The following is a 14,789-nucleotide window of genomic DNA, read 5'->3' as shown; positions in this document are numbered from 1 at the left end:
TATAATAGTTGCCACTACGTATGAGCCATGCCCCCCATTTGGGTCCCCCAAATTGGTAATATGGCTTTCTTTGAGTAATAGTCACACAGTTGCTTCATAGCTCCAAAGTACTCACTTCATTCATTTGCTCATGTGCCTGCACCCTTCGAGCTATAGCACTTCTCTTTCATCCACATGCACATCCTTCTTCCACCCATTTTCAGTCTCAGCCAAAGGAAGCCCCGTAGCTGGAAAGGGGCCCAATTTTAACACCCCTCCCCTTCAGCCAAAAAAGGGGGTAAAATTGTGAGCATTTTGTGATGAAATAAGGTATTGTTCCTGAAGTGTGCTGCACAGAACTAGATACAGTGAGGTCTGGCCAAAGCAGAATAAAGTGATACCACTGTAGAGTCTCACTTATCCGACCTCTGCTTATCCAACATTCCATCTTATCCAACACTTTTATTCGATGCCCCCCTTTTCTTCCAGTATTTCCCCTTCCATTAAAGGGGCGGTCCCCAACTCTCAATCCATTCCTAGTAAGTGAAAAAGGCGAGACAAGGAGGAGGAGGAGGGAGGAAAGGGGGAAACGAAGCAGGACCGGAAGCGTCCTCCCTCTTTCCCTCTGTGATATCCATGCTCCTCTTCCATATGTGGGCACTTCCTGCTGGGCTGCTCTAGGCCCGAGGTGTTGCCTTGCCTTAACTCTTTGAGTCCTTGTTGCTCCGCGTCGGACATGTAATAGTAGGCGACTCTATATTATCCGACATTTTCGTTTATTCGACATTCTGCCAGCCCATTTATATCGGATAAGTGAGACTCTACTGTATAACTTTCCTTGATCTTGATAGCTTGCTTCTATTAATGTAGCTAGAATCACATTAGCTTTTTTAGTTGCTGCATCATGCTGCAGACTCATCCGTTTCTCCATACTTGCTGTGTCCCTCACTTGTTTCTTGCACATCATTTCTCGAACCACGAACACTTCCTCCTTTCACTCCAACAGCACCCATTTATGCCACAAGCTGAATCCTTGCAAGTATGGTAGGCATCTGTAGCCAGCAGCAACACCAGAGGAGGGAGTGGTAGTTAGGATCCCTACTCAGTACCTACACTCCTCAGTGAGATCTTTTGGACTGCCAAGTGGGCTTAAACCAGCGTCTGGGACATCTGTTCAACCCAAGTTTTAAGGTCACTGTAGAACCACTCCAAATGAGGCCTCCAGTTGGCATCAATTCATATGCCTAAAATCTGGCAAACTGTATTAAGAATATGGAGAAAATTAAGTACAAGAAATACACATTTTCGCAACAAAAGGAACTATTTATTTGGAATATGCATTAGTAGTACAAATCAGGAGACTGTTAAACCTACACCTTGTTAGTATTTTTATAGAACAGAAAAGTTGCAGTGGGAATCACAAAAGACACTCTTTGTTTTTAAGAGAGCAGAAAAGAATGATGTAAGTGAAAAAAGGGATTTCCTAGGGCAAATATTAGAAAGCGATTGAAAACAAAAGAGGAGAAAGCAATTCATAACAAAGCAGGTTGTTTGTACAAGAAACAAAAGGGTTTGCAATTAAGAACAAACAATATATTTTAATACAATTCCATTAACAATACTAATAACATTTTAAAGAAGCTTTACACAAAGTTGCATGGGAAAAACAAGGAGTTGGTGGAAAGAATGATGTGAGAGCTTCACAATAATTGCAAATAAAAAGAATAGTGTCAATTTTGAAGTGTTGGATTGTGCATCAGCAGACTGTTTCCATACATGAGTCTATTGCTGGAAAGTCCTGCATGAGTAGTGATACTTCCCATATATAGGGGAAATCATATTTGATTCTACCTGAACCACACTTTTGAAACCGTAATCCTAGTACCCAAAGGGATGGTGATAATCAGTCAGAGGGATATCACTTTGTATAAATGAGCATTGTTTAGACATGATTTTTCTCCTTATGCTATGAGGTGAATAATACAGGAATCAGGACCAAACTGATATTTCTCCCTGGTAAGATAAACTCCTGCCATGTGCAATGATACTTTTATTAAATCTGCAGATAAGTTATTCATAGGCTAGCATACAATTCTGTTTCATACAACTGAAAAATGACTATTCAACTTTGCTTTTTCTGGATGTCATTTAGTACTTTTGTGGGATCAGCACATCCAGGATGATGGTACTCCCTGGATTTCTTATCACCAATATGAATATATATGCCTATGCAGATATGCTTGCTTTTAATTACAAATTACCATTTATTTAATTGCTACATTATTAACGATGTGGAAAACAGAGGCCCGCTGAATGTATCCCATCGTAAGTGGGGGTAGACCAGCTCACCCTCATTTTTCTCCAAACTATTCTGACATTTGGTCTTCAGATCAGAGCACACTTCTGAATTGTAACTTTTTTTAAATAACTACCTGAAATTATCTATTATTTATTATTGGACATTTGTATGTGTATTAGCAGATTTTTTTTGTTCAAACTGTTTTTTTAGACATGGGGGGGGGGGGGGGGGCTTCATACCTGCTCAAAATGTAATCATGGCAGAACTGATCTGAAATGTTTTTAGACTGTTTTTTTCTAAAGACCAATGGTGGGATAAGAGCAGTGTATTTCAAAACCAAAGTTTGGAAAAGGTTTGGAGTACAACTCCAAAAATCCACAAGAGAACGTGTCTCCAAATAGTAACTTTTCCTGGTTAACTTCTTGCTCCCTGGATCACAGCGTGGAAAAGTTACTGTTTGGAGGCATGCTCTCTGAAGGGTTTTTGGAGTTATATGTCAAAATAGTAACTTTTATAAAGTCTGCTTTTATATACCATATACACTCATATATAAGTTGACCTAATGTATAAGTCAAGGGCAAGTTTTGGGACCAAAATTACAGATTTTGATATGAGTCATGGGCAAGTTGGGGGTAAAACTTAGAAGTATGTAACAAAGGTTATAAATGTCCATGGCCTTTAAATTTAATATTAACTTCAATAATAACTTTATGAAGATAAGCACCGACGCTCTGTGGTCTCTCCAACAGCCTTTTGAAATGCCTGGACTGTAAAACCCTTGCAGCAGAGAAGGGACCTGTGCTTGCCAAGGATGGGCCTGATGGGGAAAGACCAAAGGAAGCATTGGTTCTTTTGAGGTGGAGGAGAGCAAAGGCAGAGTTTATTCTTTTAGGATCTCACCGGGGACTAAGATCTGGGACTTTCACAGTGTAGTCCATGTTAAGGAACCCTGGAAAAGGAGCCATGGCCCCTGCTACTCTTCAACCCAAATGGAGTCTGGGGAGGAGGGAGGGAGAGAGAGTAGAGGCAGTTGTTTCTTCCAAGCTCTCTCATCACAGACTACGATCTGTGTTAAGGAAGCCTGAAAGAAGAAGCTAGGCCAACAGAAGAGTTGCTTCTTCTACGATTTATCTGCTCATTGGGGAAGTCAGAACAGAGCCTCTGCAGCTGAGTCATTTGAACACTCATGTATAAGTCAACTCAGGGTTTTGGATTCCATTTTAACCATTTTTAAAAAACAAACGTATCCATGAGTCTATATACGGTACTTACCAAAAACACTGGTAGCTGCATTGGTTCACAGTCCTTAACAAAATCGTTTTCACTGATTTGCACAACTGTGCACTTTAGATCCAGAAGGAAGCCACTTCTCCCTGTCATGCCTCATTGGAAAGGTGCTACATCATGATTTAACATAATGCCAACAAGGTATGGAGGGTGGGGGATATGAAAGCCCCCTTGCCACCACTACAGGCCCATTGCTAAAGCAGGAAGGTAGGTCTGTGACTTCATTAGAATTTCTTCTGCCTCCCTAATGTAATTACAACAAGCACAGCATATTATGAAACCACACCGTGCATTTGGTGGTGTCATGGCATGACATAGTCAATCAGATGTGGCTATACTATGTGGTTAGGGAAAATAAAATCAAATGCTTTGCTCTGACTCCTAATGAGGATGTTTTGTTTTGTTGCACTGGTGACAATTTAAATGTTGTTTATTATAACAGGAAATGTTAGCTTGGCTATCTTACAATGGAATCCCATCTGGTGACATTTCACACCGAAGGGTGAAGTACTACACTTTTTGAGAAGCACAAAAATAAGGAGTTGGTGGAAAGAGCTGTACTTTTCTAGTTCAGCTGTACTTTTAAATCTTACCTGATATTATAATCACAATGGCTATTGCCACCTATGGGTGAAAGTTTATATCATAGATGCAGTTTATATCATAGGTGCTAACAATGTATTTTTCCAAACTTCTCTTAGCACCGGACAGCTGTCCTGAGCAACAGAGGTCTGTTTTGCTGCTGAATAAGGTGCAATGGGATGACATTTCCAGCTCTAGCTCCTGTGATTTCTGATGGGATGCAGTGTTGTGGCAGGGGTCTTGTGTCCGATTGTCACACCAGGGATCACTTGTAAGAGAGGGCTGGAAACATCCTGCTGTGACCAGATCACCAGCGGAACAAACCACAATTGATTGGTACAGCTGCCGGCAAGGCAAATTTGGGAGGCATTGGCGATCATGGCAAAAGTAAACATGAGCATCGAGCGCTCACAAATGCATAACTCCAGGTTACACCACTAAGCAACAGAATCCCAGCTAAAGTTTCACAGAATATTCATTTCTTCACTGGTGATTCCTAAAGAGCATTGGTGGCATTTAAGATACTCACGAGAAACTTCCAAGTTATACCATTGGGCCACACTAAGCCAAATAAGACTACATTTGCAGTGGTTCTCTTTAATAAGCTTCTCATGAATTATGACTAACAGGTTTCTTCAAGTCATTATTAATTAAAACAGAATATCAAATCTGCAGTTTAATCTTATCAAATCTGGGAAAATATAGCACCAATGTTTTCTTGAGAGTGTACAGTTTAAAAGAAGATATAACTAGATCCCATTTTAAAATATGACCTCATTTTATAAACGTTTCATCACTGTGGTGATGTGGGGTGGAATCAGTGTTTTGATGGTACTAAGGAAACTGAATTGATCAAATGAAGGAATGTTTGGTTACCTAGCAATTGCTGCCATGCTTGCCTACTACTCCCACCCTCAAAGGTAAGTATGAACAGGATAGATGTGTGGTGCTGTTGGCAGCCCAGCTATTTTGGTTGATGCCTAAAAATATGTGCTGAAGGTCATGTGTGCTCCCAAAACCTTTGATCCAGAGTGTCCTGCTCCTAATTCCAAGTTACTCAGAGGTGAAAGAAAGGCACATTTAGAATGATGATAATTTGCATTATTACTTAATATACTCAAGAGCTGATTTGCTGGACTGTTTACATATTGGGGCTCCATTCAAATCATACTCAAGAAGATGGAACATGACCCCGAATCTACGGAATGTTTAGAGTTAGCAGGTGAAAATAGAAAAATATTTGCACTTTCACCCAACTTGAATAGGTTTCAGAGCAGAAGGACGAAAGAGAAGCAGTGAATAGGAATAGCTGAGAAGACAAATCACAGGGTACCTGCCTTCCCCACTCTATAACAACAGTGATATGTCCTCACATCTTTCATCACAGCAGTGACTTGTGCTATGCTCCAAAGTGACAATAGTAAACTGTTGTTACAGTTGCCCAGAACTTTGTCCTTTCCTGGAAATGGGAAGATCTTGCTACAAAAGTTATCCTTACCACCTTGCTATAGCCACTGTGGTGAAATGCTTTGAGTGTTTGGAAAGCAAGGTTCAAAGCCCTGTTCAGCCATGGAAACTTTGTGGGTGACCTTGGACAAGTCACACCCCCAGCCTCAGATGAAGTCAATGACAGTTCTAATCCAGTTTTGACAAGAAAACCTTGTTCGCCTTAGAATCATAGAGTGGGAAGAGACCACAAGGGCCATCCAATCCAATCCCCTGCCATGCAACAAAATACAATTGAAGTACTCCCGAGAAATGGCCATCCAGATTCTAATTAAAAGTGGTGGAGTATCGAGAGAAGGAGATTCTATTACATTCCAAGATAGAGAGCTCCACTGTTGAACATCTCTAACCGCCAGGAAGTTCTTCCTGTGTTTTGATAGAATCTCCTTTCCTGCAATTTGAACCATTTGCTCTGAGTCCTAGTCTTCAGAGAAGCACAAAATAAGCCTGTCCTATCCTCAATGTGATATCTTTACAAATATTTAAACATAGCTATCATGCCCCCTCTCAGTCTTCTTTTTAAAATATAAACTTAATAGTTTAGAGAGCTACATCGTCATAAGCTGCAAATGAGTTGAAACCACACAACAGGACAGAAGGTTATATTCCTGCTTCTTGACCAAAGGTCATTTTCAACCAGGGATTCAATGTTTCAGGAATACTAAATTTCATCCTTCTTTTGGAGGACTGTTTTATGATCCGTTCCTCACAAAGCTTACTTTGGAGTGACCTAAGTATGAATTTCAGGTACATGTCCAATATTTTGCTAATATCCCACATTTGAAATTCAATGCTTATTTCTGTGGTTCTTGTCTTCAGTATTCAGCTAAAGCAATTTTCTACTAGGTTATGATTCATTAGAATTGCCAGATTCCTAAAGGCATTGTATCTTTGTTAAGTGGACTTACATTTGTGGGAATTATAATTGTGCAGTTGTGCACTGCCCATATCCAGTAAAGAGCTGTTGTTACATTACTCCATAGCACAGCCAGCCAAGTGCCCGAGGCACAGTGGGACCAATGTGCATTTCATCAGTCCCAATTACCATCAGGTACCAATGCACATCAGATATTCTTGCCGGTGTCGTGTTATACATCTTCACAATTCAGTAACTGAGTTTCTTAGCACCACTGTATTGTAACTAAATATACATAAAGTTACATTATGTAAAAGGTCATATAAGATTCCTGTAAATGTTGGTTTTATCAAATAATCATAGGGCAATTCTCAGAAAATTTTTAAAAATTCTTTTTGTTAATGAAGGTTTTCACATCATTTAGGAAAAAAACAAAAGAAAGAATGAGGGAATAAAGGCGACAATAGCAGCCCCAACCCCCAAATCAAACTAAACCCAAAATAAAACCCCCAGCCCTTCCCAGGGCCATGTTTCCTGTGTAAGATGCTTTCAAATAAATAGGAATTGCACAGGTGAGTCTCTTCCAAAGGTCCTGTCCCACTTCAGATGAGGTGTACTGGGGCCAAAAAGAAAAGCCCTCTTAAAAGAACACAGAGCGTAAAAGATATGTAAGTTCTGGCTTTCAAAACTAGTAAACATAAAGTATTTGGTATACTTTTTATGTTCACTAATCCAACTTTTTAAAAAAGCTTTACAAAATGAATTACTGTCACCTTTTAAAAAACATTATATAACAGGAAATGAATGTGCACAACTGTACAATTTTCTACGATTCTTTAACTAATTCACAAATGCGTGGAAAAATGGAAACAAAGGGTGAACGAAGGTAGTTTGTGTTAAATCTATGCATGTATGATGTGTTTTTTTGTCACAAAAAAGGGCAGGATGGAGACAGTCTGTCCTTTGATGCGTGCTATGAAAGTAACTTTTTAATTTTTTTCTTATAAACACTATTAAATTCAGGCTGCTTTTTTGGTTTTTTCCCCTCTTTATCTGAATATACAAGAACATTCATTATCAAATGTTCATTATCATCAATACTACAAAGAACAAGACACAAATTTCAAGAAACAATGGAAAATGTTAATAAAGCTGAAAGAATTGAATTTTTAATTTTTTTAAAATTTTTAAAGTTTTTTTTAATGTTTCTGCAGTTTTAATTTTTTTTTGTTTTTGGTATCGAAGTCAGGTTTTTCTGGGCAGAAAATAAAGAAGCATAAGTGTATGAGAAAAGGCAATTCACAGGTAACCAAAATAACTAATATTAATAATAATTAATATTATAATAAAAATAGTAAATCTGGATAATCTGCAAAGAACCACTACTAGTGTATGTACCATTAAGGAGTTAGTACCATACCATGACAGAACAAAAGGAAAACGTACTTTGTTACAGTCAGATAAATGCATCTCCATCTGCCTTAAAACTGTGGTCTGCCATGCAATCTGCACAATTAAGACAATTCTTTGAAATGAAGATGAGTACCTCATCAACTAATCACAGATTTAAATGGAACCTTGAATGAGGTTTGCTTTTCAATAGGTCATGCCTCTTGTTCACACATTATAGTTGAAGATAAAATGACTTAAATAAGAGAAATATTGGGCATAACGTGCCCAATTAATGTAATTAATTGCAACTTCACTAGTTGCCTTTAATTACATTAAGAAATGAAGCATTTGCTTTTTAAGCGTTCATGTGTTCCTGGACATATCAATCAGTTGTAATAAAGCTGGACTTTTTTTTACCAACGAAACAATAGATTTTATTCTTTGAGACTACATTCCACCCAACCACTACCTGATATGATCAATTTTTAATCTCTTGGCTCATTTCAAATTAATATCTAGCTTTGTCAATATACAACTATTGTGTATGTCTCTACTTCAATATCCACTTAATAAGTAACAAAGGAATTTAATGCTGGAGACAGATTTGGACAACTATTGGGATCCTGTTGAAGATTTAAGATATGGCAAAGGTACATTACAGCAGGGTCATTTTTTTAATGTTGTATAGTGGTTGTGAAGTGAGAGCAGTGACAGCCATCTCTGCCAGGAGATAAAACTGCACTGCAAGTCCCAAACAGCTCAAGTGCTGCCAGGCCATCTTTTCTCTATGCATTGATTTTTTAAATTATTATTCCTGTATTATAGATCCTGTTGTCACTTTTGCTGGAATAGGTATATTGGGCTATTAGACTTTATTTTCATATGCTGCCCTTATATCATATGTCCTGTATCTTTTTACCCTAACATCTCTAGATAGCAACTCCTTCCTCTGACCAATGCAGACATTATGACATTATGATTTAAATTTTCCTTTGAATTAGTTTTCAGACAAAGTGCAAAATGTTGGTCGTTACTTTTAAAGCCCTACATGGTTTGGAACCAGGTTATCTACAGGATCTCCTTCTCACGTGTAATTTGTTGCTCTGGAATAGTCCCTACGGTCAGCAAGGACTAGGCTGATGATGGCCACCAGAAAGGCCTTTTCTCTAGCTTCCCCTAGACTGTGCAATGACCTGCCAGAAGAGATTCGATCACTGAATATGCTGGCTGAATTTTTAAAAAATATTAAAGACTCTTCTGGCAGGCCTATCCAGATTATTTTAAAATTATGACTGTTAACATCTACATTTTAAAGTAAAGGATTCTTTTAATATGTATGGGTGTATTTTAAGCATATAATGTATTGTATTTTAATTTGTGTTGTTCCCACCTCAATATATGAGAAGCGGGAACGAAAAAATGTAGCAGCAGCAGCAGCAGTAGTAGTAATATGCTTTAATCTGGATATGTAATAACTTTAGATCTGCATAGTTTTTGCTTGTCTAAATACCACCAAAATATTATGTACTCATAATGATCACTTAACTAGACTGAAACTTCACACTTTACCCTAATTAGGACTGTGAGGAACGGCTTATCAAGTGCTTAGAGGTAAGTAATGTGTGTTGAGTGATTTTTTTTCTTTGATAATTTACACACTTTTAAAATCACACTCTCCACTTTATCTCCTTGATAAATAAGTTCCATTTGGAAGTATAAATGCTGGACTGCTGAATGTAGTTCTGTCTCCTACTTGTGTAGATTGCCCTCAATAACACAGAGACCGACTTCATTCCTCCAAAGGTATCAAAGTATATCTCAGGCCCCTTCCACGCAGCTTCATAAAAATCTACATTGAACTGGATTATAAAACAGTGTGGACTCAGATAATCCAGTCTGAAGAAGATATTGTGGATTATCTGCATTGTTATTCTGGGTTATATGGCTGTGTGGAAAGGCCCAGTGATACATTTCACAGCCTTCTTATGGCCAAAGATAGGTTGGTCTAAGACACTTGAATGTCTGATAAGGGACATTTTTATTGATTTCTTTCAGTTTGCTAACTGGGGCAAAATCAACTGTGATGTTTCATGAGAAAACCTCACTGAAATGAGATTTGCCACCCTTTTCCCACCTGGGGCAAAGGCCTGATCTTGTTTTGTGGATAGATTACTTTCTAGCAAATATAGGTACAGATTATACCCATTATGTAAACATATTTTTCAATATACATTTTCAACAGTAGCAGAACTATCTTTTTAGTTTCTGTGATTGCAGTATGTGAGCCAAAATCAATCCTCTCCACCTGTACTCAGAGCAGGTTGAACTGTACTTTCGTTTCTCAAGACCAAGACAACAACCATAATTTTACAAAGGATCTAAACACAAATGTGTAAGCAATGTGTGAAGCCACACAAGCCCAATCAATATAATTATTATGTATGCACTACAGCAGGTTAGCATTATTCGTTTCTCAGGAGCAGTGCTCTGATTTTCTGCTCCCTATTGATAAAATGGATACTAGTAAGCTAAATATGTAAACACTGTGGTTATTGTGTCATTTCTTCAACTTCAATGTGCGGATTAAGAACAGGATAACCCGTCTAAAATATAGTATTCTGAGGAACTCTGCTTCTATTTTAAAAATCCCTAACCCTTATGAAAATATGAGGGTAATGCCTAAGTAACACAGAGCTTGACACTGTGCATGACCTGAATATAGTTTCCTTTCTGCTGATATTATTTATGTTTTATACAAAAATCAAAACCTTTAAAACATGAATACTGCAACCAGAATAAATTATGGAAAAGTAGCTCAGTATCCTAACTTATTACATTTGCATTGTTTTATTCTAAGTACCAAATGTCAATTTCTTTTGTATAAAAGAATGCTCCACAGCCCTATTTACTGTTTTATATGGGAGAGTTAAAAAGCAGCAGTGCGAAATGGCAGGCAGCATGGCTGCAGTATGATACAAGGCACAACAGGATGATTAGCATTTGTTTAATCTTTTTTTAGGAGCAGTGGCATGTTGCAGACATACCTTGAAGAGCCAGGACTGCATTTATCCAACCTGTAACAGTGTATTTCTGGAAGGCAACTCACCAGAGAAAAAGACAATTGTCCTTATATGCAGAAGGAATGATGCTCAAAGAAGATGAAGGGCTTAGCTGGTTCCTGCAAAGAGGTAGTGAGAACATCATTGAAACAGACGGAGGTGTGAGCTTGGTAAACTGCAGGTTGTTAAAGATGGATTCCGCACAAGAAAAAAATTGTCATGAAAATATAGAAATATTTTTAGAAGCTATTTTTTTTTCTTCAGACTGAAAAATATTCTGCTATGAGAGGATAAGCAGAGGATAAGCAGTGATGGTGGTGAAAGGAGAAGTGGCTTCTACCCAGAAAATAAAGGGAAGAGAGTATAAAGAAGTGTCCAGGTTGGCTGAAAAAGCATCCCAAAAGAGAGAAGTAGACGCCTGTTGTATTTGCCTGTCAGTTCTGGATCCAGCCTGACAGTTTCAACAGGAGAGAAAACCCCTCTCCTTTCGGTCCCCAAGTCTGCCTGGAGCAGAATGGGAAACAGCCAGGGATGCTCAGTTGCTGGGAGATCAGTTGGAGGTATCAGAGTGAACGCTGCCAGGGCCTTCTGTAGGGGAGGTCACTGACGAAGGAGTTGTAGCATCTTGCCAACCTCCATTAGCCTAGGAGGGATAAAGAGAAAACTATCAGTCACATTTGCGGTAAAGGGGGTTAATCCCCAAAGAGTTCCCAACACGGGCTCGCACCATCAGCTTACTAACATAGGCATGGGAAAACTTTGGTCCTCCAGGTGTTTTGGACTTCAACTCCCAGAAATCCTAGCCAGTTTACTGAATTTTAGGAATTGTGGGAATTGAAGTCCAAAACACTTGGAGGGCCAAAGTTTGCTCATGCCTGTCCTAATAGATACACTATCACACGAGTCGTAGGCAGATCCAGTGTGAATAAACCTTTTTGTTAATGTAGCCTACTTCTTCTGATGCAAGAAGTGAAACTGGCAGTTAACAAAATATCAAATGTTCATAGTGATCAATTAATTTTAAAGAGACACCAATGTGTAGTACAAATTGCTTGCAACAGCATAAAATGAGAATGAAGCCCCATGGAACCCATCAAAAAAGAGTCCCATTGAACATATGAGAAGGGTGTTCATGCTACTCAGTCTCTCCCCATTGAAGCTCATTATGTTTGGAAAGTGAATCTGAAGAACAGAGACTCCCCTATGCACAGAATTGCTCCTTGAATTGAAGCACAAACAATGAGGGCTCCCAATGACATCAAAAGATTTTAGACACAGCAGCCATTAGTAGCACACTCTTACTCACATGTTTGCACTAAGTTTCAAAACATTTCTACTGAATTCTAGTAGTTCTCAGATCTTAGCTTTAGTAGTGGTTAAGATTCCAAGGCTTCAAAAAGTATTTCCATGGGTCATTAAAGTTTCGATTAGAATTGAGATACATAGCTCATCCATTATACAGAATTATAAAGTTGGAGCAGACTTTGTTGGTAATATAGTTCAACATCTTTTAAAATGACCCAGACCAATGATCCCGATGAGGCACCCCCTCACCTCACCATAGGGACCACGTTAAGTCACTTCTTTCCATGAATCCTGGTGAGTGGATTTTCTTCTACTGAACTTGTACAGCACCACCCTTGCTGCTTTCATACGGTTGCCGCATGTGGCAGGGATGTGGCCGTGGCCGTTTTTTATTTTATTCATTTATATTCCACTCTTTATGATGGGACTCAAGGTGGCTTACAAATCACAATACAGTAGAGTTTTGCTTATCCAACATAAACGGGCTGGCAGAACGTTGGATATGCGAAAATGTTGGATAATAAGGAGGGATTAAGGAAAAGCCTATTAAATGTCAAATTACAAATTAAGCACCAAAACATCATGTTTTACAGCAAATCAACAGAAAAAACAGGTTAATACACGATAATGTTATGTAGTAATTACTGTATTTACAATTTTAGCATCAAAACATAGCAATATATTAAAACAGTTTTGGATCTGAGCGGGAGGCAGACTGCGTTGGATAATACAGAACATTGGATGAGTGAAGTTTGGATAAGCGAGACTCTACTGTGTTATAACAAGTAGAGTTATAATAACAAGTATTATAATAAGTTCAGATTAAAAGTTATATAGTAGCATCAGTAAAGAATCCATTGAATTACCGTAAATCGATTTAAAATCGATGGAAGAACAATGTAAGTACCGTATATCCCGGGGTACTAGATGACTTTTTATGCCTGGAAAATCTTATTAAAAGTTGGGGGTCGTCTCGCACGCCAGGTATAAAATTAAAATAATAATATAATTAAAAACTACGGCTCCCAGAATGCCCCAGGCATTTCTCACAAGGCCTGGCCAGGAAGAAGGAAAGTGGCCTGAGCAATGGTGGTTTCTTTTTCCAAGCATTGTCTCACGGGAGAAGAGGCACTTCTCACAAGGCTCGGCAGGGCTGGAGGCAGAGGTGTGATGGCGGCGGAGTGAGGCCAGGAAGAAGGAGACTGGCGCCAGGAAGAAGGAGAATGGCCTGAGCAGCGCAGGAGGCCCTTCCGGAGGTGGCACAGGAAGCAGCCCAGGGGCAACCACACAACAGGAGAAGAGGAGAGGAAAAAGAATCAACTGGCTGGAATGCGGAGTCGTCTTATATGGTGAGTATATCCCTAACTCTCTATTTGGGGGGGGGGGGGGGTCGTCTTATAGCCCCAGTCACCTTGTATTCCGGAATATACGGTAATCAATGAAACCATACAATACAGTGTTAAAAACCCATTACAGTCATGTCCAAAAATCCTGGACAGGCTCATATAGGGAGATAAAGTTTTTCATGTAGCTTGGAGCAATGATGCACAGGGCTTTAGAAGTCATGCTTAGCACTTTGAATTGTGCCTGCAACTAATGAAGCTTTTGCAATACAGTTTATGTTGTGAAAAGATTTGAAAGAATGTTTTATAAAATGATGTACAGGTGGTAGCTAACACTGGGGAGGCTTTCCGAGATGTATAAAAGGAGTTTAACTAAATGCTGGAAATGTGAGAAAAATGTTGAGGCATTCTGTCACATGTGGTGGTCTTGTAAAAAGACTCAGAAGTACTGAAGTCAAATATACATGATGGAAGAAGATATTGTAAGGGTTAAATTTACAATGAAATCAGAACTTAATTTGTTGGAGATACTGGTTGATCAATTAGAAAAGGAAATATGGAAGATTACCATTATACATAAATACTTCAGCGATAATAACTATGCCCAGACATGGAAAGAATCAGATATCCTGACCCAAGAAAAATGGCTGATGAAGACATGTGGATTAGCTGAGATGGGCTCAGGACAAGATACTACCATCCGGAGAGAAAATAGAGAAATTGCTTCAATTGGCAAGAGTGCAGGCAAGACTGCATTTTACAATCCTAACTTGTACACTAAATTTAAAGCAGAGTGAGACTTGGAAAAAGACGTATGAAAATTGGTGGAAGGAACATCAACAATTATGATATGCAGAGATAGTAGACCTCTAGCAAAAAATAGCAATGGCTTGGAATGATTAGTGAAGAAAGTCAAGTAAGCAAGCACAAAGATAGGTTTACAACGGAACATTAAGAAAACAAAAATAATGATAGATTATATAACTTTTAAAAGCAGATGATGAAGACCCTCAGTATGGAGAGTGCAGTCAATAAATCAGACAAAAACTAGTACTTGGAAGGACAGCTATGAAGGAACTAGACATGATACTGAAGTGTCAATACTAGAGTTAGGATTGTCCATGCCCTCATATTGTCAATTTCTATGTAAGGTTGTGAAAGCTGAACAGTAAAGAAAGCTG

The 14,789-nt window shown here is 38.7% G+C and overlaps 1 protein-coding gene across 3 annotated transcripts in view; it reads right to left on the bottom strand.

The window, feature by feature from the left end:
- Positions 1-1,281: 1,281 nt before the first annotated feature.
- PBX1 (PBX homeobox 1) overlaps positions 1,282-14,789 on the bottom strand; it is a 221,411-nt gene continuing 207,903 nt past the window's right edge. For 2 of the 3 annotated variants that reach the window (XM_060774323.2, XM_060774324.2), the window contains exon 9: positions 1,282-11,603. In XM_060774323.2, the coding sequence (XP_060630306.1) occupies positions 11,511-11,603 (93 nt within the window). In that variant the 3' untranslated portion in view covers positions 1,282-11,510. The remainder of the gene's footprint in view (positions 11,604-14,789) is intronic. The other variant, XM_060774325.2, reaches the window with a different exon arrangement.

This window comes from Anolis sagrei, chromosome 4, assembly GCF_037176765.1.
Source record: "Anolis sagrei isolate rAnoSag1 chromosome 4, rAnoSag1.mat, whole genome shotgun sequence".
NCBI classification, from domain to species: domain Eukaryota; kingdom Metazoa; phylum Chordata; class Lepidosauria; order Squamata; family Dactyloidae; genus Anolis; species Anolis sagrei.
The sequence above is the reverse complement of the archived record's forward strand: the minus strand, read 5'-3'. Positions and strand labels throughout refer to the sequence as shown.